The sequence below is a fragment of the Zalophus californianus genome, chromosome 6 (genome assembly GCF_009762305.2).
Source record: "Zalophus californianus isolate mZalCal1 chromosome 6, mZalCal1.pri.v2, whole genome shotgun sequence".
In the NCBI taxonomy this organism is placed as follows: Eukaryota; Metazoa; Chordata; class Mammalia; order Carnivora; family Otariidae; genus Zalophus; species Zalophus californianus.
This window is the reverse complement of record NC_045600.1, coordinates 91,894,682-91,920,868: the sequence shown is the minus strand read 5'-3', so window position 1 is coordinate 91,920,868 and position 26,187 is coordinate 91,894,682. Positions and strand designations below refer to the sequence as shown.

At 40.5% G+C, this 26,187-nt stretch overlaps 1 protein-coding gene across 3 annotated transcripts in view; it reads left to right on the top strand.

Annotated features, from left to right (window-relative positions):
- Nucleotides 1–6,480: 6,480 nt before the first annotated feature.
- Nucleotides 6,481–26,187, top strand: part of TRPM7 (transient receptor potential cation channel subfamily M member 7) — a 117,724-nt gene continuing 98,017 nt past the window's right edge. For all 3 annotated transcript variants that reach the window (XR_003515514.1, XM_027568727.1, XM_027568726.1), the window contains exon 1: nucleotides 6,481–6,746. Coding sequence is in view for 2 of the 3 variants with exons in the window: in XM_027568727.1 (XP_027424528.1) it covers nucleotides 6,744–6,746 (3 nt within the window). In the remaining variant the exon portion in view is untranslated. The remainder of the gene's footprint in view (nucleotides 6,747–26,187) is intronic.

Genomic DNA, 26,187 nt, shown 5'->3' with positions numbered 1-26,187 from the left:
CACAGGAGATGTTCAACAAATACAATGAGTAATTGGATGACTGATTAATTAAACATTCTATTATGAGAACATAGACCTCCATATTCTCCACTTCCTGTAAGTATGTAGTAACAGCACTTTGTCTTAATCTGAGAAAACTCTGCATGCCTGAATCAAAGATCAGAGTTACATCTTTAGAATCTGGCCTATCAGAAAATTAGGTTTTTTTCTTCAACAAATATTATTGAATGATTCTTACATATGTGTCATCGAGCTAGGATACAGGTGAATAAGATAGGTAAGGTTAGGATCCTTGGATGTTTAGTGGCAGGAGGTGAGGGGATTGTAAGTAAGTAAGTAAGTAAGTAAGTTAAGTAAGTAAGTAAGTAAGCTGGTAAGCTGGTAAGGTGGTAATTAGAGTGAGAGAAATGCTGTGATAGGGAATATACAGTATACAATGGGAGCATATAGAGGCAACATCTAAACCAGATTGGCTGTGCTATGAGGAGGAAATAAAAGAATTCTTGAAAGAAGGAATTTACAAGTTGAGGCCTGATAATGGACATTTGAAGAGGACAGGAAGTAGGCTAGAAATAACTAGAGATAAAACTGGAAAAATAAGATGAGATTAGATACTAAAGTATTTGGACCTGTTATGAGAGCATTAAGAGCCACTGAAGAGTTTGAAGTATAGAAAAGAGCTAAGGATCATTCTTACTAAAGTAATTTTAAGGAAGTGACTGTTTAGCTTTATTACTGGAGTCTCAGCATCTTATCATTTTAAAAGAGTTGATATGACATGGTTATACCTCTCTGCCTTTGTTTGAGTATTCTCTTGATCTACAACACCTTACTAAACTTCTATATATATACCCTTCCAATTCTTCCCACAATACTCAATTCATATTCTAGTGCCCCCAGGCTTTTCAAATATTCCCCAACTGGTGGTTAGATTCTACCACGGCATAGTGCTTTATTTGTACCACATTTTAATCAGTAATACATTGCTGCATAACAGATTACCCTCAAATTAATGACTTGAAGGAACAATAAACACATCATTTCTCATAGTTCCCAGAGTCGGGAACTTGGGAGTAGCTTAGCAGTGACTCTGTCTCAGAGTTTTTCATGAGGTTACAAAATGTCAGTTGGGGCTGCCGTCATCTGACATCTGGGGTCGAAGGATACACTTTCAGGATGGCTTACCCATACAGTGGGCAAGTTGGTGCTCCCTGTTGACAGGTGTCATCTCCTTGCCACTTGTACATCTTCACAAAACAGCTTAAGTGTCCTCATGGCATGGCACCTGACTTCCCCCAGAGTGAGTACTCTAAAAGAGCAAGGTGGGGGCCAAAACATCTTTTATGACCAAGCCTTAGAAGTCTGACACATTGTCATTTTCACAGTATCCCACTCATCACACAGGTCAGCCCTATTCATTGTGGGAGATTACACAGGGGTGAGAATACCAGGAAGTGAGGAACATGAAGGGCCCTATTGGAGGTTGGCTAACACAGCAATTATAATATTTATCTTCATTATGAATTCGGCTTGTGTCTATCTCTGTTCCACTAGATCAGTGTTTCTCACCCTTTTTTTCATAAATCCACTATGCGGTCTTTTTAGACATGTTTTTTTTAATTGTACCCCCCTCATGAAATTGTAATGTTTATTTATGTACCATACGTATATCTGTGCTTTATATATAAAAAGAGTAGTATTTTTCTCACACACACACACACACACACACACACACGCCCCGCCCCTTTCCTCCGCCCCCCCCCCCCCCCCCCCCCCCCGGGAATCAATTTTCACTTCCATGAAGTAACTGATCACTCCCTTTGATGTTGAGAATGCATGCAAGTCTGAGAGCTGAAAATCTGAGGGTGGGCTGCCTCCAATCTTCCTCCAGGGAAAGAGCTGGGGGCAAGGGTGGGGGAGGGGGTGGCAAACTCCCTGCAGCCCACACACACTCTCCCAAGGCAAAAACGTTTCTCCTGTCTTTCCTAGGGAGACGTCTGTCACTCTTTGGAATTCCGTTCTCTTGGTTGCCTACCATGACCTCAGTTCTCTGATGAGTTTTAAAAATTATAGTTTTGCAGATTGTCTGGCTTTTTCTTGTTAGAATGGGAGTGACATTCTCTTGTTGCTTTCTACATCCTAAAAGGAAGTGGAACTCTTCTTTTTCAGTTTCATGAAAATAATCAAAGGGGTTTCCATGCACTAAGTGTCCTGAGAGTGTCTTCTACTGCCTTCTAAGGCAATGTCCGTAGCTTACAGTGCTCACGCATTTTCTCATTTCTTTAGAGTTTGCGTTGTTTGTGGTCATTTGTATAGCTGACATTTACTGAGCCCTTAGTATGTTCTAACATTGTTCTACATGCATTAGTTCATTTCGAACCACCCCTGACTCCTCTCTTTTCTCTCATGCCCACATCCTATCTGTCAGGTGATCCTTTGGCTCTATCTTCAAAATATAACATTCCTTTAAAAACTAAAAATGGACTTAAGAAGGGCCTAGCAATTGCATTTATCCCAGAGAAATGAAGAGTTATTTTCATGGAGGAACTTACACACAAATGTTCATAGCAATTTTGTAGTGGTCCAGACCTCCCCAGATGTCCTTCAAAAGATGAATGGACAAGCTGTGGTGATGAAGGATAGTTGGAAGAAAGGCAGGCACGGACAAGGGGGGCACTGCCCTAAGAGGAAACCACCCTTAAGAGGATTTTATGCCACCCTGGAAGGAGCCCTTCCTTCTTTCCCACGTGATAGATAGATGACAAAAACCTTATTGGATGACAGGAGCAGGGAGGGTTAATCAGATTAAGACAGCCCTCCAACAAGCCCATAAAAATCCCTAGACATAGAACCTCCTCTGGGGTCCCCTCCGTCTTTGGGAGTTTTGTATTCTATCATTCAGTAAACTTTACTATCACTCAGTAAAGCTTGCTTTGCTGCCCACTACTCTGTCTCGTCTACTCCTTAATTTTTCAAAGCGGCGTGACCAAGAACTGCGGGCACCGAAGGAAAAGAAATCCTGTAACAGTGGTACATCCAGATCATGGGGTGCTGTTCAGCAATGAAGAAGAATGAATTGCTGGTACTAGCAACAACTTGGATGAATCTCCAGGGCATTATGCTTAGTGAGGCCAGCCACAGGGGGATACATACTGCATGATTCCATTTATGTAACAGTTGTGAATAACATAATTATGGAGCTAGAACTGCAGATTGCGGGGTGTCAGGTTAGGAGTGGGATGGGAGGGGTGTGGCTATAAAGGGGTGACATGAGGGATCTCATAATACAGTTGAGTATCTTGATTGATTGGGTGGTTACTCCAGGCTATACATGTGACAAAGTTGTATAGAGCTACACACAAACATATACACAAATGAGTGCATATATAACCGGTGAAATCTGAGTAAACTCTGTGGATGGATTTTGTTCCAAGGCCAATTTTTTGGTTTTGATGTTGTGCTGTGGTTATATGAGATGTTGGGTGGTATAAGGGGAAGAGATATTGGGGAAGCATATTTGTACTTCTTTGTGTATTTGTAACCTCCTACAATTATTTTTTTTAAAGATTTTATTTATTTATTTGACAGAGAGAGACACAGTGAGAGAGGAAACACAAGCAGGGGGAGTGGGGGAGGGAGAAGCAGGCTCCCCACGGAGCAGGGAGCCCGATGCGGGACTCGATTCCAGGACCCCGGGATCATGACCTGAGCCGAAGGCAGACGCTTAACGACTGAGCCACCCAGGCGCCCCAATTCTACAAAATATTCTATTTAAAAAATAATTCTATTTTTTAAAGTAAAAAATTCTAAATACACAAAGAAAAAATCTAAGAGTTGGTGCAGTGCCATGCTTTTTCATTTTTTTAAAAATCATGTATAACACTTCACTTTGTGCTTTAAACAAAGTGTAGCAGTAAATGTTGAATTGTTGCAAATAACTGGGCAAAGATAGGGAGGAGAATGAGTATGTGATCCAGTGAGAGTGGGAAGTAGAGATGTCATTGACCAAAATGGAAACAGAGCCCCTATGGGAAAGAAGTGAGACAGAACTTAAGGAACATTTTCTGAAACACTGAATTTATCCATCTTGTTCATCACTGAACATTAAAGAGGGCTGTTTCTGATATACTCTTAGGAACTCAGTACTTTTTTTTTTCATGAATAAATTCATTCCCCAGAATTGATTTTTCATGAATAAATTCACTAAAAGCATGTGTGAACTTCAGGGCTTCTGATAACCTGTGAATTAAATAATAATTTTCATTAGTTCAACTAAAGAATAATTATATTCCTCATTTCTAACTCTAAACTAAATGCTCCAAGGGGCACCTGGGTGACTTAGTTACTCGTCTGACACTGGATTTCAGCTCAGGTCGTGATCTCAGGGTTGTAAGACTGAATCCTGCGTGGGGGCTGGGCATGGAGCCTGCTTAAGAGTCTCTCCCTCTTGGGCGCCTGGGTGGCTCAGTTGGTTAAGCGACTGCCTTCGGCTCAGGTCATGATCCTGGAGTCCCGGGATCGAGTCCCGCATCGGGCTCCCTGCTCAGCAGGGAGTCTGCTTCTCCCTCTGACCCTCTTCCCTCTCGTGCTTTCTCTCTCTCTCTCAAATAAATAAATAAAATCTTTAAAAAAAAAAAAAAGTCTCTCCCTCTGCCCCGCCCTGCTCCTGCTCTCTCTCTCAAATAAATAAAAACAATCTTTAAAAAAAATAAACTTGGGGCACCTGGGTGGCTCAGATGGTTAAGCGTCTGCCTTCGGCTCAGGTCATGGTTCCGGGGTCCTGGGATCAAGCCCCACATTCGGCTCCTGGCTCAGCGGGGAGCCTGCTTCTCCCTCTCCCTCTGCCTCTCCCCCTGCTCATGCTCTCTGTATCTCTGTGTCTCAAATGAATAAATAAAATCTTAAAAAAAAGAGAGAAAAAAATAAACTAAATGCTCCAATTTAGCAAGAGTCTGGGAGATCAAGTGCCATGGAGCTATTCTTATTACCTTTCTACATCATCCAAGCAAGGGGTGAAGCACTTGTGGGTACATAAAAGGCCAGAGGGAAAAAAAACTCTCTTATCTCATTGTATTTTGATTTTCCGGTTCATCTCCACCTTCTAGATTATAAACTCCCTTCAGGTAAGAAGTGTGTAGGCCCATCTGAGATCTAGAAAATAAACATTTATTGAAGGCATGCATAAATTAGAGAAAATCCCTGCCCCAAGGTGCTGATAATCTAGTCAGAAAGCTATGACACATATAATAAAACTTTTTTTTTTTTTAACCTTGGTCCTGCTGGACCTGCCAGATGGGGAAGGAATACAGAATACTTGAGGAATGTTCATAAGCATGGCCAATGCTTGTTGGGTAAAACAATGGGCAGATTAGTTTTGTTGGAGAGAAGATCCTACTTCAGTGAACTGTGGGTCATAGCCTTTAAGTTATATTCTGAGTGAAAGAAGCCAGACCCCCCCCCCAAAATACATATTGAATGATTCCATTCTGTAAACCCCTGAAATAGGCAAATTAATCTACAGCGACAAAGCAGATCAGTGCTTGCTAAGGGATGGGAGTGGGGAGGAACGGGATGGAGGGAGTACAAAGGGAGGGAAAAAACGTGGGGGGTGATGAACATGTTCACTGTCTTGATCGTAGTGATTTCATGAGTGTATATATATGTCAACACCTGTCAAATTGTACATTTAAATATGTGCAGGTTATTGTACATCAAGTATTCCTCAAGAAAGCTGTTTTTAAAAAAGGGGTGCAATCGAGTCAGGTAATAGAGGATCAGAAGGACAAACTTTTTCCCTGGGAGCAGAAAGGTTATATGTGAAAAACAAGTTAGTAAACTGCGCTTAGAGTCAAACCCAGGACTTAGCAAAGGAAAAGAAAAAGCAGAGAGGCATGTATTAGACCCGGGAACAATCCGCAGTCTGGTTAAGGTGGGTAGTGTATGCATTGTCTGTGCGGGACATCTCTGGAGGGAATGGATGGAGGCCACAGTTAAATTTGGGAGAATTTTTTTCTGGCAGAAACAGAGGAAGCTGGAGGAAGAACATGATTTGGGGTGAGAAGATGATGTGGCATTTTGGACGAGGAGAGTGAGACCTCTATCTAACGCACATAGAAGCGGCTGGGAAACGCCGCAGCAGAGCGTAGGCAGGGGCCAGGCCCAGCTAGCGGAGATGAGACCGCGCCGCAACTCCAGGCTGGATCCCAGAGGCCCGGAACCTTAACCCTCCTCCACGGCTTCCTCGACTTCCATTCCGGGAGAGGAGACACATGTTGATGCGAGTCCCGCCCCGAGATCCAATGGAGACCCTGGGAAAACACCCGACCCTTCACGGGAAGCCCAAACGGTAGGTGGGGGAGCCCGTGCCCGGCGCGTGCGCGCGGCGCGAAGGGAGCCGGTCTGGAAGGGAGGGAGCGCGCGCCCTTCACGTCACCCAGCCCGCGGGCGGCGACGCACACGACGCGCCCCTCACGTGGTCTGTCTGCAGCCCCGTCGCCGGCGGAGGCGGGCGCGGGCGCGTCCCTGTGGCCAGTCACCCGGAGGAGTTGGTCGCACAATTATGAAAGACTCAGCTTCTGCTGCTAGCGCCGGAGCTGAGTTACTTCTGAGAAGGTTTCCCTGGGCTGTTCTTGTCCGGCGGCCTCTGCTGCCGCCTTCGAAGACGCTTCCCGATAGATGGCTACAGGCCGCGGAGGAGGAGGAGGTGGAGTTGCTGCCCTTCCGGAGTCCGCCGCGTGAGGAGAATGGTACTGGACCCACGCAGGCCCGGGCAGGGGAATGGCCCTGGGGGGTTGCTGGCAGGGAAGGGGGAGGACCTGACTGGCAAGTGTGCGTCCGGAGCCCTGCTTCCTAGGGCGAAGGAGCCCGGAATTGCCTTGATGCTTCCGGACTTGCCCCGCCGGGACGGGAGTGCAGTTCGTTCGGGGGTGAGGGGCAGGAAGCAGGTAGCAAATCTGGCACGGCAGCTCGCCGCGGGAATCCCCAGAGCAGGGACCTGGCTCCAGCGAGGCCCCCTCGAGGCGGCAGAGGCACGAGCCAGGGTGTACCTGCAAGAGCCGAGCGGCCGCAGCGCGCCAGACGCAGCGCTCTGCCTCCAAGCTCCGCATCTCCCGGGAGCGCCTTCCTCCTGGCGCTAGTTGCTGGCAGATAAGGGAGCCAAATGCTCTGCTCAAGTTCTGCTTGGAAAGGGAAGGAGGTCTGGGAAGGAACAAAAAAGGGATAGGGGACACGGGATTGGAGTTGTGCCTTGTTTGCTTGCGCAGTCGATACTCCACAGGTACGTTTTCCTTTTGGAGCCAAACAGGAGGGATTTGACGATATTGATGGTAGAGCTGGTTTCCAGTTTTCTTTAGCAAGAATTAAGGATTTTTATTGGGGGCGCTGCTATAGGTACCGAGGCGATGTGTTACCTGGATTTATGTCGAACTTCCTCGTCCGTTGCCCTAGAGAAGGTTTTAAACCTACAGTGTGGAGTGGCGAGAGGGATTCGGTGCATTGGAGCTTTTGATGGAGCTTTCTGTTGTTGGTGTTAAAGGCCAGGAATCAGATTTGAAGATTTCTTACAAAGAAAGTAATTTAGATCAGGGACTTGAAGAGCGAAGTGTTTTTCTGGTCAGTACTTGAACTCTTGATAGGTTTCATGCAAACATCTCTCCCTCTGCTGGAGTCTGGCAGGTTTACTTTTCTCAGAAGTTAATTCAAGTGCCATACAAAAGCGAAACCACGAATATAGTTATACTACAAATAAATAGTGTGCCTTACACTATTTTCCACCTTCTATGGTAATGTAAAGTCAATAAAAGCGTCATTTTACTTTTTTCCTTAATTTTAAAAGAAGGGTTACCGATACCAGATTTTTAAATTTATTACTTAAATGGGTTTCAAGAGAATCTATTTTGGGAGGGAAAGTTGAACCATAGTGCCTTTTTTAAAAAAATTTTTTTTTAAGATTTTATTTATTTATTTGACAGAGAGAGACATAGCGAGAGAGTACAAGCAGGGGGAGTGGGAGAGGGAGAAGCAGGTTTCCCGCTGGGCAGGAGCCCGACGCGGGGCCGATCCTGGGATCATGGACCTGAGCCGAAGGCAGACGCTTAACGACTGAGCCACCCAGGCGCCCCCCCATAGTGCCTTTTTAATGAAAAAAGCAAACCGTTAATACTGACTCTTCAGTTATGTGTATAGGTTTTTTTATGGTAAATAGCGTAAATCTGAACACACCATTTCACTATTTTGAAAAACATTTTTAGACACCTTAGAAAATGGGAATCAAGATGATTCATCATCTTCAAACCAACTTTGTTTCTAATGACTTTCTAGTGAAAGTCTGTATTTCTTAGTCTTACCTCAGATACTCTTCTTAAATTCAGCCTCTTAATGTCTTGCTGCATGCATGTTTTGAAACCCAACCTTCAAAAATTGAGATGTGGCCTGAATTTCTCCTGTTTCTGCTGTCTTTCCATTTATGTCCATTTTTTATAGCAGATGTCCGTCCCCCCCCAGTCCCCATATGTTTGTATACATGAGTTGTGCACTGTCTGTGGCACATAATAAGAACTCAGTGTTGATTGTACGTGCTAACAATCCTCTTGATTCTACAGGGAGAAATTCGCACTGTAAAATTTGAAATTGAGGGTCTGATTTTATTTTTTACGTTGCTTGAGTCCTGACTGTTGTGTGTTTTCCTTTACAATTTTCAATTAAATTACAGTGAAAACTGAAAACAAATTGTCCAATAATGATAATTTGTTGAGCCTTCTCAAATTTTAAATCAACATTGTGACCCAAAAGTTCACCAAAGTATGTTGTATCTACACTGTATAGTTCTTATTGTAAACTATTAAAGTATTTGCTTCTTGGGGGCACCTGGGTGGCTCATTTGGTTAAGCACCTGACTCTTGGTTTTGGCTCAGAGTCCTGGGATCGAGCCCCATGTCAGGCTCCCCATTCAGCAGAGAGTCTCCCTCCCTCCCTCTCTGTCCCTCCCCCAGCTCAGTCAACCAACCAAAAACAACAACAACAACAACAAACCAAGATACTAAAAACACAAGTTTAAAACCTGGAGTGGAATCAAATTTTGTACAAAATTATCTACCATGGCTACAGAAATACTTGTTCTATTCATTTGGTAATCACTTATTTAGTGTCATATATATATATTTTTAAGATTTTATTTGTCAGAGAGAGCACACAAGCAGGGGTAGCAGCAGACAGATGGAGAAGCGGGCTCCCTGCTGAGCAAGGACCCTGATGGGGGACCCCATCCCAGGACCCTGGGGTCGTGACCTGAGCCCAAGGCAGACGATTAACCAGCTGAGCCAACCAGGTGTCCCAGTGTTCAATATAGTCTAAGCATTGTGATAGGCACTGGAGTGGCAAATACGTGTTAGACAAGTTTTCCGCTTTCAAACAGTTTACATTCTAGTTATTTATAAAAGATCTAGTTGTTGTCAATGGAAGATGCATACATCATAAAACATTTAGTGTCTACTGTATTGCAAACACTATGGTACTTAATAGTTTTGAAAGGCAATACAGATAAAGCCGGAGGATGGTGTGATACTATTACATAGATTATTTTGAAAATATGGGGTAATCAAGAGGTAATCAAAGGAAAGTCTGGGTGGGTTTGTACAAAAGCTGATAGAAGTGAGTCTTACAGAGTCAGTAGGAATTGGAATTAACCTAGAAATAGAAGGGGCATTGAGTTGGTGGTTTTAGTCCAAGGCAACTGAACTTTAGAAGAGAAAGAGCATCCTTAATTTATTCTGGGAACTACTGTATATATACTTTATGCAGTTAGGAATGAGTGCAGTATGGGATGATATGGGGTACTGGTGGGAGTGTTACAGAGAAAGACAAAGACCAGATTTTTTTTTTTTTTAAGATTTATTTATTTGAGAGCATGCGCGAGTGGGGGTAGGGGGCAGAGGGCAGAGGGAGAGAATCTCAAACAAACTCCCCCACTGAGCACAGAGCCCGATGCAGGGCTTGATCTCAGGACCCCAGGATCATGACCTGAGCTGACACCGAGAGTTGAACACTCAACTGACTGAGCCACCCAGGTGCTCCAAGGACCATATTTCTGAGGGCAATGTATGTCATACAAAGAAGTTTCGATTTGATACTGGAGATGTTGGGGATCCACTTAAGAAAACAATATGGAGGGTGAGTGGTGTGTGTTTAAGAGAGACCCATAAGGAGGAGGCTGTAAGACTGACCAAGTATCAAGGGCTTAAAACAAAGAAGTAGTAGAAGGAGGACAGATTGAGATGTTTAGGATTTAGAAAATTCAGAACTTGGTTACTTCTGTGGAGTAAAGTGCTTGTGTGTGTTGGCAAATGTCAGTAATAAGAACCAGACATAAAATGAAAGCATTTCGTAGTTGAAGTCATTACTTAAAATATGCAAATGTAGGGACGCCTGGGTGGCTCAGCTGGCTAAGGGTTGCCTTAGCTCAGGTTCCGGGATCGAGTCCTTCCTCGTGCTCCTTGCTCAGCGGGGAGCCTGCTTCTCCCTCCGTCTGCCATTCCTCCTGCTGTGCTCTCTCCTTTCTCTCTCTGATGAATAAATAAATAAAATCTTTAAAAAATATATGCAAATGTAATTCTTAAAGGCAATACTTAAAATGTACATTTTTGGTTTTTATTTTTATTTTATTATTTTTTAAAGATTTTATTTATTTGATAGAGAGAGAGCAGGAGAGCACAAGCAGGGGGAGCAGCAGAGGGAGAGGGCCAAGCAGGGAGCCTGTTGCGGGGCCCAGGGCTCGATCGCAGGACCCAGGGATCATGACCGGAGCCGAAGGCAGTCGCTTAACCAACTGAGCCACCCAGCTGCCCCTGGTTTTTAGGTTTTTTTGTTTTTTGTTTTTTTAATCTTTTTTTTTTAAATGACAGAGAGAGACACAGTGAGAGAGGGAACACAAGCAGGGGGAGTGGGAGAGGGAGAAGCAGGCTTCCCACTGAGCAGGGAGCTTGATGCTGGGCTTGATCTCAGGACCCTGGGATCATGACCTGGGCTGAAGGCAGACGCTTAACGACTGAGCCACCCAGGCGCCCCCTGGTTTTGAGTTTTAAATGAAGGTCTGTTGAGGCACAAGGAATTTTGGCAAAAGTTTTTTTTTTTTTTAAAGATTTTATTTATTTATTCATGAAAGACAGAGAGAGAGAGAGAGAGGCAGAGGGAGAAGCAGGCTCCCAAGGAGCAGGGAGCCCGACATGGGACTCGATCCCAGGACCCTGGGATCACGACCTGAGCCGAAGGCAGACGCTTAACCATCTGAGCCACCCAGGCGCCCTTGGCAAAAGTTTGAGAGTTCCACCAATGAGATATTTTTGGTCTAGTGCTCTGGTATTCTCTTTAATATTCTAATATGGGAGATTTCATACATAAAGAAATATAGTAGGAAAATGAAGCATCATACATCCATGACCAGTTTTGATGGTTTGAAATGTGTATTTTGTGTCTTCTATTACTCCTCCCATTCCCCCTCAAATGGATAATTTAAAAGCAAACCTCAGACTTATTTCATCTATAAATAGTTCATTGTGTATCTCTCTAAGAAGATAAGGATTCTTAACATACCCACATTACTATTAGCACATCTGAAAAATTAGTAATTCTTTAATATTATTAAATATTCAGCATATTTCCCTGATTGTTTCATGTTTTTCTTCATCTGGTTTATTTAAATCAGCATCCAAAGAATTCCATACAGCATCTGGTTGATAAATAAGTCTTTCAGTGTCTAGTAACCTCTCTCTTTTTTTTTTTTTTTTGTCTTAGCACTTACCATTTATTTAATGAGAAAAATCCAGATCATTTGCCCTGTAGAATTTCCCACAGTTTGGATTTTGTTGGATCTATCCATACAGTGTGATGTAACTTGTTTCTCCTCTGTTTCCTGTGGTTAATCTAAAGACTTGATCAGATTGTAGTATGATATTTTGGCAAGAGTACTTCACAGGTCGTGCTATGTATCTTGTATTGCATCACATTAAGAAGCACATGCTTTCTGGTTGTTTTTCTTTTTTCTTTTTTTTTTTGATGTTAAGATTGACCAGTGGGTTTGCTGTTTTTAGCTGCCTGATCTTTCATTTGTAGAGTTCTTGGTCAGACACTTACATAATAGTTTCAATAGTAGCCATTGATGATTATTGCTATTGATCTGTTATTTCATTCTAGGTTTTTCTTTCCCCTTATTTTTATTTATTTTTTTTAGAGAGAGTATGGGAGGGGCAGGGTGAGAGGGAGAGAGAATCTCAAGCAGGCTGCACACCCTGTGCAGAGCCCACCTGGGGCTTGACCTCATGACCCTGAGATCATGACCTGAGCAGAAGTCAAGAGTCAGATGTTTAAGTGACTGAGCCACCCAGATGCCCCTCCCCTTATTTTTTGGAGGAACCTTTCAATATGTGATTAAATTTTAGTCTTTTTTTTTTTAAGTGACTGCTCCTTAAGTGCCTATTTTATTTTGTTTTGTTTTAAAGATTCGTTTTTGAGAGAGAGAGTAAGAGCACGAGCACGTGAGTTGGGGGCAGGAGCAGAGGGAAAAGGAGAGAATCTCAAGCAGACTCCCTGCTGAGTGCGGAGGCCTGCATGGGGCTGGATCCCACAACTATGAGATCATGACCTGAACCGAAGTCAAGAGTCACACACTTAATTGACTCAGCCATCCAGGCCATTAAGTACCTGTTTTAAGTTTGGTACCTAGAGGTACCCAAATTCAGAATAGTTGAGATCAGTTTAGAGTGAGTATTATTTGGCTATCTGTGGGGATTTGAACTGAGTTACTTATGTGAGTTGATATAAAATAACTTAGATATATGTCACTTTTAGAAGGAGTTTTGCAATTATTAGATTAGTTTGAATATGAATGAAATGTTTGACTTGGAAAATTGGACTTCTGGTTTATCTTTATAAAAAATGATTGGTTCAAATTTGAGTTAAGCTAGTACTTTCAGTCATTTTGTTGATCCTTTAGTTCAGTTCATCTTAGATTTGGAAAATTACTCTGGATCTTTTGGGGGAATGTGTGTTTAGTTTCTTGACCATTTAAAGATTTTAGAACCTTGTTGAAATTCAGTGTATGGAGGTAAACAATTTTTTTGAAGTTGGTAGACCTGGCTCTTCACATAAGCATCTTTGCCAAATCACACCTTTTTTTAAAAGATTTTATTTACTTATTTTGAGAGAGAGGGCGCACAAGCAGAGCGGAGGGGCAGAGGGAGAAGCAGACTCCCTCCTGAGCAGAGAGCCTGATGCAGGACTCAATTCCAGGACCCTGGGATCATGGGTGCCCCCAAATCACACTCTTTTATGAGCACTACTGTTACCATCCTCTCTGTAAAAAGCAGATGATAATCTTCCTTCTACTTGCTCTCAGGAGCAATACTAGTATTGAAGTTTGTGAAACACTATTTGTCCCTCATTGCATCATGAAAACATGTTAATAACTTAACACCTCAACTATTTAGCTGCCAGACTGCTGGAAACCACAGCTTGTGGAAACCCAGCTCCTCATGGAAAGAAAAAAACTTTTGAGTCATGCCATATTGGGAATATAGCAACCTTGAGCCCAGAGTTCACTGTTTGAAAAATAATGTACAAAGTGAAATTTAGTAAGTTTAGTTACCCATTTTCCTCTGACAATTTGGTAGTACATTGGGAATGAATAGAAGGAAAGTTATCTGAGAAGCAGACTATTACTATAAGACTGAGGAAACATTAACTAGACTGGAAAGATAGGGCTGTAAATCACCCTTTAATATGCGAACCATTGGTCTTCCTTGTCTTCAAGGGTATGATATACAATACCTAATACCCAGAAGGTACTCTTGATTAAGAAAAGTGTGTGATAGGCTTTAGACAGAATTTCACAGTATTAGCTAACATGTATTAGCATTTAGTTGTGGTCATTGTCTAAATGCTTTACATATATCATTGTATATTATTACACTCAAAATTCTATGAAATAGGCACTGTTTTTTTCCTCCATTATTTATGTAAGTAACAGAGAGGCACAATTGCTCACCAAAGGTCGTAAGGCCGATATAAGTGGTAGAGTAGGTATTGACTCATCAAATTAGGCACTTGAAGAAGGACCTTAATACTCAGAGGCATGTATATTTATGAAATCTAAGATGGCCGGTGTTATGTTAAGTAAAAAGTTAAGGTCATTTAAATGTGTTACCTTAAAAAGAATTATTTTACCATATTTTTTTCTTCAAATGCTATAAAACTTAGAATTTCCTTTATTGCCAAATTTCTTTGTAATAACTTTTGGATAGATTATTCACATTTCAGTTATATATGTTGTATTTTGACAAAGTACAGAGACTTACTGGTCAGAGGGGATCACTAGTAGTTGGAAAAGTTATTGATTAAACTAAACAGATTTCTGATAAGAACTCTAAAAACCTAATAATGAATGTTACCAACAGAGTATCGTACTACTCAGGGATAGAGAATAGCTTGATATGGTTTACTCACAATATGAAGGCTGCAGTTTTGTAGTAGAGAATGTCCTAATATTTTCTTTAGATTTCTCTTTTTCACATTAGCTTTTGTGGCATCATCTGAATACATATCTGTCGTCACTGAATTAGGTTAATGTGATGGATCCATTTAATTCAACAGATTCTGTTGCTTTGGGAAAAATATTTTTTTAGGTTTACAAGGAGCCAGGAATAAAAGTGAAGAATTTAAATTGTACTATTTGACTGCAGGTATATAAAGAATTTTAAGATAAATGTATATAATTTGAATTCTTTAGTAATTGTTTTTTGTTTTGGAATTCAGATAGATGAGAGTGTGATTGTAATATAATAGGCATCCATGTTCCTACCACACAGCTTGAGGAATAAAATATTACAGATAAAATTGAAACCTCCCATGTACTCCATCAAAATCTCATTCTGCTTTCCATTTCTGCAGACATAACTATCATTCTGTTGTTCCTTTGCATGCTTTTGTAGTATTGTCACAAATACATATATACACACACACATATATATACACACACACATCTATGTCTATATAGAGAGAATATATAACATATATTTAGTTTTTGTAAGTTTTTGATGTTTATAAGTTTTATATATATGGACTTTTAGTGGACTTTGTTTTTTTATTTTTTATTTTTTAAGATTTTATTTATTTATTTGATAGAGAGAGAGAGAGAGCGAGAGCAGGAACACAAGCAGGGGGAATGGGAGAGGGGGAAGCAGGCCTCCCGCTGAGCAGGAAGCCCGATGTGGGACTCAGTCCCAGGACCCTGGGATCATGACCTGAGCCGAAGGCAGACGCTTAACCACTGAGCTACCCAGGCGCCCTGGACTTTGTTTTTTTTAAATCAACATTAGGTTTTGGAGATTTATTCATCTTAATAATACATGTAAGGTCTAGTTTACCCCTTTTCTTTTTCTTTTTCTTTGTCTTTATTTCCATTCAAAGTTAACATTCTGCTTCTCTGCAAGACAGCCTTGCCACGCACGCTCATAGCAGCTTTTTAGTTCGCCTCTTCTAACTGCTGTATATTATTCCATTATATGAATATACTGTTATCCATTTTACTGTTATTGGGCAGTTTATTTCCAGTTTTTTACATATAATGATGTATTATGTATCATCTTATGTACAAGTGTGAGAATTTTTCTAGGATGCATATATCTAGAAGTTGAATTGTAAATCATAGGATAGATTGCATCTTCAATTTTATAGATATTGCCAAAGTGTTGACCAAAGTAGTGTAGTTTATATTCCCTATAAAGTATATGAGAGTTCCCTGTTCTTGCAGTATCCTTGCCACACTTCATTGATTGGGTTCTTTTATTTTGCCAGGCTCATGAATATGAAATAGTTCCTCATTGTTTTAATTTGCATGCCACTGACCACTGAGTATTTCAGGTTATGGGTTTTTGGCAGTGGTTCCCTCCTCTCGTGAATTGCCTATTTATAATCTTTGCTTGGTTTTCTATTGATATCTTTTTCTTATTTATTTACTCGTAGAAGTTCTTTAAGTATCCTGAATACTTTTGGAGGGGGGGTGGTTTATGAGCTGCAAATATCTTCTCCAGCCTGTAGCTTTTTGATTTTTCACTTGGTTAATGTTAGGCTATTTACTTATTTTTAGATTGTTGATGTAATTGGTTTTTAATTTAGTGTAATAATTTATCAGTGTTTTCTTGTTTTTTTAAGTTTTATTTTAGTAATTTCCACACCCAATGTGGAGCTTGAACTCACAACCCCAACTGAGCCAGCAGGCGTCCATCACTGTTTTCTTTATAGCATATGCCTTTTCTTTTCCTGGGGTCATAAAGTTATTCTATTTTTTTTGTATAAATTTTATTTTTTTAAGATTTTATTGTTTTGAGAGAGATCGAGAGAGAGAGAGAGCACAAGCAGGAGGGAGGGGCAGAGGGAGAGGGAGAAGCAGACTTCCCACTGAGCAGGGAGCCTGATCATGGTCCTGATCCCAGGACCCTGAGATCATGGCACATGCTTAACTGACGAGCCACCCCATTTTTTGTAGAATTTTTAAAGTTTTGCTTTACACATTTGACTCTAATCCATCTAGTATTCATTTTTGGATTTAGTGTGGTATTTCATATACCACAGAGTAATAGTTCATATTTTCTCCTGATTTGTATCACTCTGTCCATCATATGCCAAGTTTCCTTAAAGGCAAGTTTCCATTTCAAAGCGATTTATACCATTGTTCTGTTTGTCGACTTCAGTTATTTAATATCTTAGACTCCAAGGTATGGCATGATGGCAACTGCTCATACTTTTCTTTATCAAACATTTTCTATCCTACAAATCTAGAGCAGTATTGGGTTGTTAAACAACGAGGGTAGCAATCTCCATGAGGTTGCCAGGAAAGCAAAACAGAAAATAAGGTTGGATGTAGTAGGACTCTCTTTACAGACATAGTTATGGTATGAATTTGATTCACTTTAATTTTTTAATATATAAAATTTGACCAACTATTTGTTATTTCCACCGAGGCTTTTCTGGAATGTCTTTAAGACCCTCTTAGAGGGTTTATTACTTATCAACAATTCCTAATTATTAGTTAAGTAGTTGGCAGTCAATTAAGAGAAAGAACAAAATTCTAAAGGGCCTAAAAGAGTGCCAGAAGGTCAAATGAGTTGGGCTCTGATAGAGGAAGTCAGAGTGCCAGTCTATTTCAATATTTTGCTTTGGGCTAGCCTTAATTTTTCTATGTCACTGTCTGTGCCATTGTTGGCAGGCATATTGACCTCTGTACAAATTTTTCACATAACTTGAAATTTCTAGGTCTGTAGTGTCATTTAATTTTTAAAAACATTTTATTTATTTGCAGGGGGCAGAGGGAGAGGGAGCAAGGGTCTCAAGCAGACTCCACACTGAGCATGGAGCCCGATATGGGGCTCAGTCTCTCACAACCCTGAGATCACAACCTGAGCTGAAACCAAGAGATAGACACTTAACCCGACTGCACCACCCAGGCGCCCCCGTCATTTAATTTTTTAAGTAATGCATTTTATTAATATGCAAACTCCTTTTTGATTTTTTTTTTCCTTTTGAGTATGGGTCACATTTTCCTGTTTTTTTTTTTTAAGATTTTATTTATTGATTTGAGAGAGAGAGCACAAGCAGGGTGAGGGGCAGAGGGAGAAGCAGGCCCTCCGCTGAGGAGGGAGCCCAATGCGGGGCTCGATCCCAGGACTCTAGGATCATGACCTGAGCCGAAGGCAGACGCTTAACCGACTGAGCCACCCAGGTGCCCCTTTCCTGTTTAAGTCTACTAAATTTGAATTGTATCATAGACACTGTGAATGTTACCTTATAGGCTCTGGGTTCTGTTATAGTGTTCTTGATTCTTCTTAAGGTAGTTGTTAGGAACTCAGTGTTTATGTTTCCCCTGAATTGTTGAAACCCTAACCCCCAGTGTGATGGTACTTGGAGATGGGGGTCTTTGGGAATAATTAGGGTTAGATGGGGTCATGGGGGTAGGGTCCTTTTTTTTTTTGTTTTGTTTTAAAGATTTTATTTATTTATTTGACAGAGAGACAGCGAGAGCAGGAACACAAGCAGGGGGAGTGGGAGAGGGAGAAGCAGGCTTCCCGCTGAGCAGGGAGCCCCATGTGGGACTCGATCCCAGGACCCTGGGATCGTGACCTGAGCCGAAGGCAGATGCTTAACGACTGAGCCACCCAGGCGCCCAGGTAGGGCACTTATAAGAACCACAAGAGAGCTTGCTCTCTCCACCATGTGAAGTGAGAAGACAGCTAGCTATCTGCAACCCAAGGAGAGAGCTTTTACCCAGACGCTGACCCTGTTGACACACTGATTTTGGATTACAGTTTCTATAACTGTGAAAAAAAGAATTTTGATTGTTTAAGCCACCTAGCTTATGGTATTCGTTATGGTGGTTCAGAGCAGACTAAGAGTTGATTTACTTGACTGTACTCAAATTCCATACTTTATCTCCTTGTGGGTAGCAAAAGTGTCTGTTCAGTTATTTTATTCTTAACTGGGCTGCTTGGAGTCTGCCCCATATGCACATTAGGTCTGCTAGAGATTTGAGCATAGTTAATACGCAGTATTTAGGATAGGCTTTATGTGACTTTCTCCTTTGAAGGCCTTTTCCCATCTCTTTCTAGCTGCTCTTGTCACTTTGGGACTTGGTATTGTGTTTTTTTAAGCCAGTTAAGACTGTGAGATTTCTGTTGGGAGTTTTAGCTGTTCAGTAGTGTGGAGCAGCAGAGCTTGTTATCAGGCAAAAAGCCTTAAAAAATGGGAAACTCATTTAGTGCTGTTCGTGTAGACTCCAATCAGTTTCAGCCCGTTAGTTGTTTTTTGTTTTTATTTTGTCCAGATATATGGTTGTTATTTGTAAGAGGGTTAGTCTACTAGAACTAACATAGCTGGCAGCTCCTTTCTAATATTAATATGTAGAATCATAGAGTCTTTAGTTGTAAAAGTAGACTTAGTAGACTTTTTGTAAAAGACAAAGACTTATCTTGAAGTAGAATTTTTAAAGCAATCTTTTTTTCCCCCAAATTTTGCCATTAGCATCTAGGCAGGAAGGATATGCTGGTACTAACTTATGGAGAGAGTAAAATGTTAGGAGGTTTATTTATAATATATGTGCCCCTTATTGCTGAAAGACAGAGTTTATAACTTACGGAATTTTGAAGCATTAAAAAAATTGTTGAGATTTGACAGTGTGTCATGCATTGTGCTGAAACACCTTGCATGGATCATTTTGTTTTATCTTTAGAGCAGCATTGTAAGGTAGGTATTGTTATTAGGTCAAAAGGTCAGAAACTTGCTTAAGGTTGCATGGATAGTAAACAACCAAGCTAGAGTTCTAACTCAGGTTACTCTGACTCCAGAATTTCTGTTCTTTAACCACTGAAGATCACAAAATTAATCTTTAAGTTTCTTTCTAGGGCTGGGGCACCTGGGTGGCTCACTCTGTTAGCATCGGACTCTTGATTTTGGTTCAGGTCATGATTTCAGGGTCTTGAGATTGGCCCCTTGTTGGGCTCTGTGCTGGGTGTGGAGCCTGCTTAAGATTCTCTCCCTTTCCCTCTCCCCCTCCCACCCGTTTGTTCTCTCTCTCCCTCCCTCTCTCTAAATAAATAAAATCTTTATTTTTATTTTATTTTTTTAAGATTTTTTTAATTTATCTATTTGACAGAGAGATAGCAAGAGCAGGAACACAAGTGGGAGACGGAGAGGCAGGCTTCCCAGTAAGCAGGCAGCCCAGTGCGGGGCTTGATCCCAGGACCCTGGGACCATGACCTGAGCCGAAGGCAGACGTTTAACGACTGAGCCACCCAGGCGCCCCTAAATAAAACTTTAAAAAAAGACTTCTTTCTAGTGCTAACATTCTGTTTGTAGTTAGTTTTTACTTACCTAAAACATTTAAGTTTAGGAATTTTCAGGTTTGTGTTTATAGTGTGCCACCTCTTGGTAAAACTCAGTAATGCAGCCGAGCAAAAAAAGAAGAGAAGTATAAAATTAGGAATTTATATATGTGTTTAGAATCCAGGGCACATTTCATCGGGTATCTGATGGCAGGGCAGAAACTCAGAATTTCAAAAAATGCAGAAACCTCTCATTGGAAAGGATTTATAACCGTCACCTGGGGTATGTGACTTTCAGGTGTGTGAAGCTGATCCCTAATGTAATAAATGAGGGCCATGAACAAGAATGCTGTTGTGTGGAGGGAATATATTTACATTTGACAGCTACACAAAGTGAAAGGCAGTAAGCCCTTGAAATAAAATTGGTGAATATTTAAGGTAGAGGAAGCTGTAAGAGATAGTCTTGAAACATGCTAATGCAGGCACAAAATTTGGTGAAAATTTGTGAGCATTAAGAGTGGTACAACTTAAATGACTTAGCAAGCCATTTCACTAAAGTTTTGGATGGATTTGCCAATTGGAAACTACTATGGAAGATTTGAGGTTGTGAAGGGGTAGTACTGGCTGTTTAGAACAAGAATGGTAAAATGAAATTAATTTGTGAGCAAGGTTTGTACTAGGTCCTGAAATCCCAACAGCATTCCTGTTTTTAGTATATATTTTATCAAAATACTCAAAAAATAAATACCTAAAGTGACGAAAGTGTCTTAGGTTGATGGTGATTGGAAAAGACCGTTGTTTCTGGAAAAAAAGCTAGGTATATGTACTCAAAGTACTAGATTTTTTGTTCACTGGTATTTAGGTTTTATGGTTATATATATAATTTATTTAAATGCTTTTGGCTGGGGGGTAGGGGCAGCGCAGAGCCTGATGAAGGGCTCAATCTCATGACCCTGAGATCAGACCTGAGCCAGAGTCGAACGCTTAAGTGACTGAGCCACCCAGGCGCCCCTTAAATTTTCTATTGAAATTCCTGCAGGAAAAATAACTTTGTTAATGAACATCTAAAATTCTTTAGGCCTACCCTTTTTCCCCCCATCATTGAAAAGCAAATCTTAATATAAGGATCTGTTGGGATGGTAGAAGTGGGTAGAGGTATATTAAGTATTGAAGAAACCGTGTAGAAGAATCTGAAGGGCTTGGCACATGCTTGTTGGATTGAACTGACTCAGTAGAGACATGAAAGATCCATGGTTTTATGGGATTCAGAGCATGGGTTGATATACCATGCCATGTGGGCCAAATCTGGCCAAGGCCTGTTTTTTATGACTTTGAGTTAAGAATGATTCTTACATTTTTTTAAGGGTTAAAAAACAAAATAAAGAATATGTGACAAGAGAGGGTATGTGGTCCAAAAAGCCTTAACAAACATTTACCAACACTATTTGCTGATCCCCCATTTAGAGTATAGCCATACTTCTCTAGTAGGAAATTGAAGGACGCATCAGTTTAACGGGAGAGGTGTTCTTTTGGGACCAGGTAAATTGTGCATGTTGTTGAAAAATAATAGTAGAGGTAAATTTGAAGAAAGAATTAGAAACCAGGACTGTATTAATACATTCTATAGTTTTTTTGTTCTTCCTTTTTTTTTTTTTTAAAGACATCATGCTAAACTAAAGGATTTGGAAATTATCTCTTGTATCCATTCCTTTACTAGTCCAGGAGCCCATTGCCCCTCCCCCAAATACTCGTGGCTGTGGTTTACTTTTACTTGTCTCCCTTCCACACTAATCTTCCTAACAAGAGCTCTGATTATTTTTATGTTAGATGCTACTTGGGAGTCATTTTTTCCATATATAACTAACTCCTAAATTAAATGTCTGTGAAAATATTTTTATTTACATTTAGTAGAAAGACATAAGCTATGAAAGGTATATATACCTGTGATTCATTTTCAGGAGTATTTCAGTGAATACATATCCAAAGTTTTGCAAACTTTACACTTAACTGGGCCATTAGTTCGTTGCTGTAGAGCAGTCATTTTGAAATCTATTGATCTAATTCCTCCATCCCTACCCCAACCCTGTTTGAACAACTGTAGCTAGAGTTGCTTCAGGCAGGCTACAGCTAAGGAGCAGAATAGGGGGAAAGCTAATACTAGTTAGCAGTAGTTAGGAATTAACAATACCTTTTAGGGAGAGACAGAACTGAAAGACACCAGGAGAAGGACATGCCTTCACTAGCCAGTGGTCCCAGAAGGAAAATGAGACATACTTGGAGCTCCCTTAAGCCAGCTAGACCTGAAGATGAAAGTGGAGCTTGGCTCTGCAGCTGACTGCCAGCCCAGCAGAAGAGGTAAAGAAAGGAAGAACAGATAAGGAATCTGAAGATCAGAGAATTTTGGAACTTGCCTGGGGTCACAAAGAACGTAAGCAGCAGAGCAGGGGTTTGAATCTGACACCCTGACTCAGAAGCCTCAACTCTTAACTACATGGTGCACAGAAGTGAGGAAGAATGCTCATGTTGGGACTTTGAAAAACAAAAACCAAAAAACAATACCTTTTAAAAGTATGTTAGCGCTTCTGTTTTTTTTTTTTCCATGTTCAGAAAATTATATACAGAATGATCACATAGGAATTCCCCTTTTAAAGTTATTAATGTATTTCTACTCGATGGCTTATTTTTTTAATTAAAATTAAAAAAATATTTTATTTATTTATTTGACAGAGAGAGAGCACAAGCAGGGGGAGCAGCAGGCAGAGGGAGAGGGAGAAGCATGCTGCCCGCCGAGCGAGGAGCCCGATGTGGGGCTCGATCCCAAGACCCTGGGATCATGACCTGAGCTGAAGGCAGACGCTTAACCACCTGAGCCACACAGGTGCCCCTAGTCATTGGCTTATTTAAAGCATATCGTCAAGTGGTCTTGAAATACTTACCTTAAATTTCTCTTAAAAAGTCAATCATGGAACACTACATCAAAAACTAATGATGTATGGTGATTAACATAACATAATAAAATAAAATTTAAAAAAAATGTAGGAAATTTGGAGTCAGGGCAAACTGTTAGCTGTGTGACTTTGGACAGTTTCCTAACTTATATGTCTAACTAGTCTCTGCCTCTATAATGTGGGGATACTAATAGTACCCAATTCATAGGATTACTGTGAGCATAAGATGAGTTAATGCATATAAAACATTTAGAACAATGCCTGACAAACACACTGCATCTACCACTTAAAGTTATCTCTTGTTATTTGTACTTTGGGCAAAGGGTTTACAAAGATGCAATGTCAACTGTGTTTTTAGGCAGCATCTTTTATGTGACATATGGGTAACTTATATGTGGATTGGGAAACTATATCTAGTAATAGAGGAGTCATAGCTTTGGGTTTTCCTTTGTGCAGTGACTCCTGAAACTGGGCATTTCCCTTGTGGGGGACCTTGGAATCTATGAGGTTGTTACAAGAGATAACTGGCTTTTGATGTTTATGAGACAAGGGCAGATCCTGTACCTACTCATTGTGTATCTTATCATCTTGCACTTAAGCTGTCTGCTGCATGGTTTATCTAGGGACTCCCACCAAAGTGGAATAGTTGATGCTGCCTTGTTGGCAATTTGTGATCCTAATCTGTTTTTCTAAGAGACCATGCCAAGTGTAGCCTATGGTATCATGGGAGTCTTCTTTGGGGGGGAGTCTTTATCTCTATTTGAGCCTAGGAAGACCCCCCCCATTTGTCCTCCTTTGACCTTCATTTGTTACACAAAGCAAATTATAAACAACCACTATCTAGGATACCTGGCTTGGGTCAGCTGGAAAAGCACATGACTCTTGATCTGGGGGTTGGATCCCCATGTTGGGTGTAGAGAGTACCCAAAACACAATAAAACAATCACTGTCTTCAGCGAGTTTGCATTTGAAAACATATGCCTCAAGGCGTTTTATGAACTTGTAACTGTAATAGAAGATCACTTCTGAATAGTCTACCTCTGACTTATTCTAAATTAACTGTATTTTAAGGTTTTTTTTCTTTATCTTCATGTTGGGTTTTCAGAATCTGCAGATTGGTGTTTTTCGTCAATCTGGGAAATTCTTATCATCTCTTTAAACATTGCCTTTTCCCGTTCTTTCCCTTTTCTCCTTCTGGAACTCCGATTAAACATACATTTGACCTCTTCTGTTTTACATGTTTCTTAACAACCCTCCCTGCCTTTTAAACAGCTTTATTGTGGTATAATGCACATATTCTAAAATTTGCCCTTGGTAAGTATACAAGTTTGATGTTTTTTTAAAGATTTTATTTATTTGAGAGAAAGTATAAGCAGGGTGGCCAGGGAGAGGAGCAGAGGGAGAGGGAGAAGCAGACTCCCTGCTGAGGGGGAAGGGGAGGAGGGGCTGTATCCAAGGACCCTGGGATTATGACCTGAGCTGACAGCAGACACTTAAACCCACTGAGCCACCCAGGCATCCCTTGATGGTTTTTAATACATTTATTTAGTTATAACCACCACAATATAGTTTTAGAATACTTCTGTCCTTTCACAGAGTTCTCTTGTATTTGTTTGCAGTTTATCACTATTCTTACTTGCAGCCCCAGGCATTTACTAAACTATGGTTTGTCTTTTCTAGAAGTTTCATGTAAATGCAATTATGTAATCTTATGTGCTTTACTTTTTTTACTTAATGTTTTTGAGGTATAGCAATGTTGCATGTTATCCTTAGCTTGTCCCCCTTACTGTTATAAGTAGTATACTATTATGTGGCTATTTGATTTTGTTGGCTGTTACAAATATTTCTTCTATGGACATTCAAATACAAGTCTTTGTGTGGACATGTTTTCATTTTTCCTGGGAAGATACTTTAGAGTAGAATTGCTGGGTGATATATAAGTTTATGTTTAACTATTTAATAAATGACCAAACTTTTCCTATATTATCTGTATCGGAATTATATTAATAAATGAACAAGCAGTAAGCATATAGCATAAGTATAATCACTAACCTGCCTTGTTTTTACAAACCATTTCCAATTTGTCTAAGACATGCAACCTTTAAATAACAAAGCACGGTATAATTTCAGTACTACTCCTGAATCCTGTGTTTTTTTTAATAATAGCATAATGAAAATTTCATGAGTTTCAAGTAGTAGGTTAAGTTGGTCTTGGTAGAAGTTCAGCCTCACATCGTCACATGTCAGAGCAGCACTACAAAATGATTTTTTTTTCAGGTTATAAGCAGAAGTCATATGAAATGCCTTGTCTTTACAGTTACAGCCGCTCTGCTTTAGCATCAGTGTATGGTTGTGGAGTGGGATAAGGATCTAGGATAGGAATAGTTTATATACTAGCAGTTTAACTGATATGGCCAGACATTTAGGACAGTGCTCTTGTGATCCTGGGGATATGGTTCTATTACTCTGTAGTTCCATAAGGGAGTGAGGGGTCGTGGTGGAAATTGCATTTTTTAAATAGTGTAAGCTTCATTAAGAAGGTGACATTTACTCAAAGACTTGAAGGAGGTGATAGAATCGAAGTAACGAGGCAGGATGCAGAGACGCAGAGCACTAGGAACTTAAAGGTTATTGTAAGGACTTTGGCTTTTATAAAAACTCTTGAGTAAAATGTGAAGGCATTGGAGAGTCTTGAGTAGAGAAGTGACATAATGACATATTTTTAAAGATTTTATTTATTTTAGAGAGAGAGTGGGGGAGGGGAGAGGAAGAGGGAGAGAGTTCTAAGCTGACTCTGCGCCAAGTGCAGAGCCTGACACGGGGCTCCATCTTACAACCCTGAGATCAGGACCTGAGCTAAAACCAAGAGTTGGACGCTTAACCAACTGCACCACCCAGGCACCCCTGATATATTTTTAAAATATTACTTTATGTTTAAGACTTAGCTAGGTTTCCATTTAGATCTTCATATCTGTTGCGTGGAAGAAAGTTGGAATCTTGGCAAAGAGTTGCATGACATTTAAGATTATGTGCATTAATAATTGTTAAAATCTGTGTTCCAAATTGTTGTATACCCAAATATGCACCGAATAAACTCTTTATATTCATTCAAAGAAAAAAATACTGCTTTATCTCTTTTGATGAATAGACTGTAAGGTGGCAAGGGTAACATGAGTGGATTCTGATAAGCCAGGCAAGAGGTGATGAAGATTTTTGCCTTAAAAAAAATAGAACTGGAAGAATAGAGTTGGCATTTACTGAAATGGGGACGGCTGTATAAGAAATGAGTGGATGAAAGGTGAGTTCGGTTCAGGCCATCTTAAATTTAAGATGCCTGTTGGACATCAAAATGAACCTGTTGAGTTGGCAGTTGGATA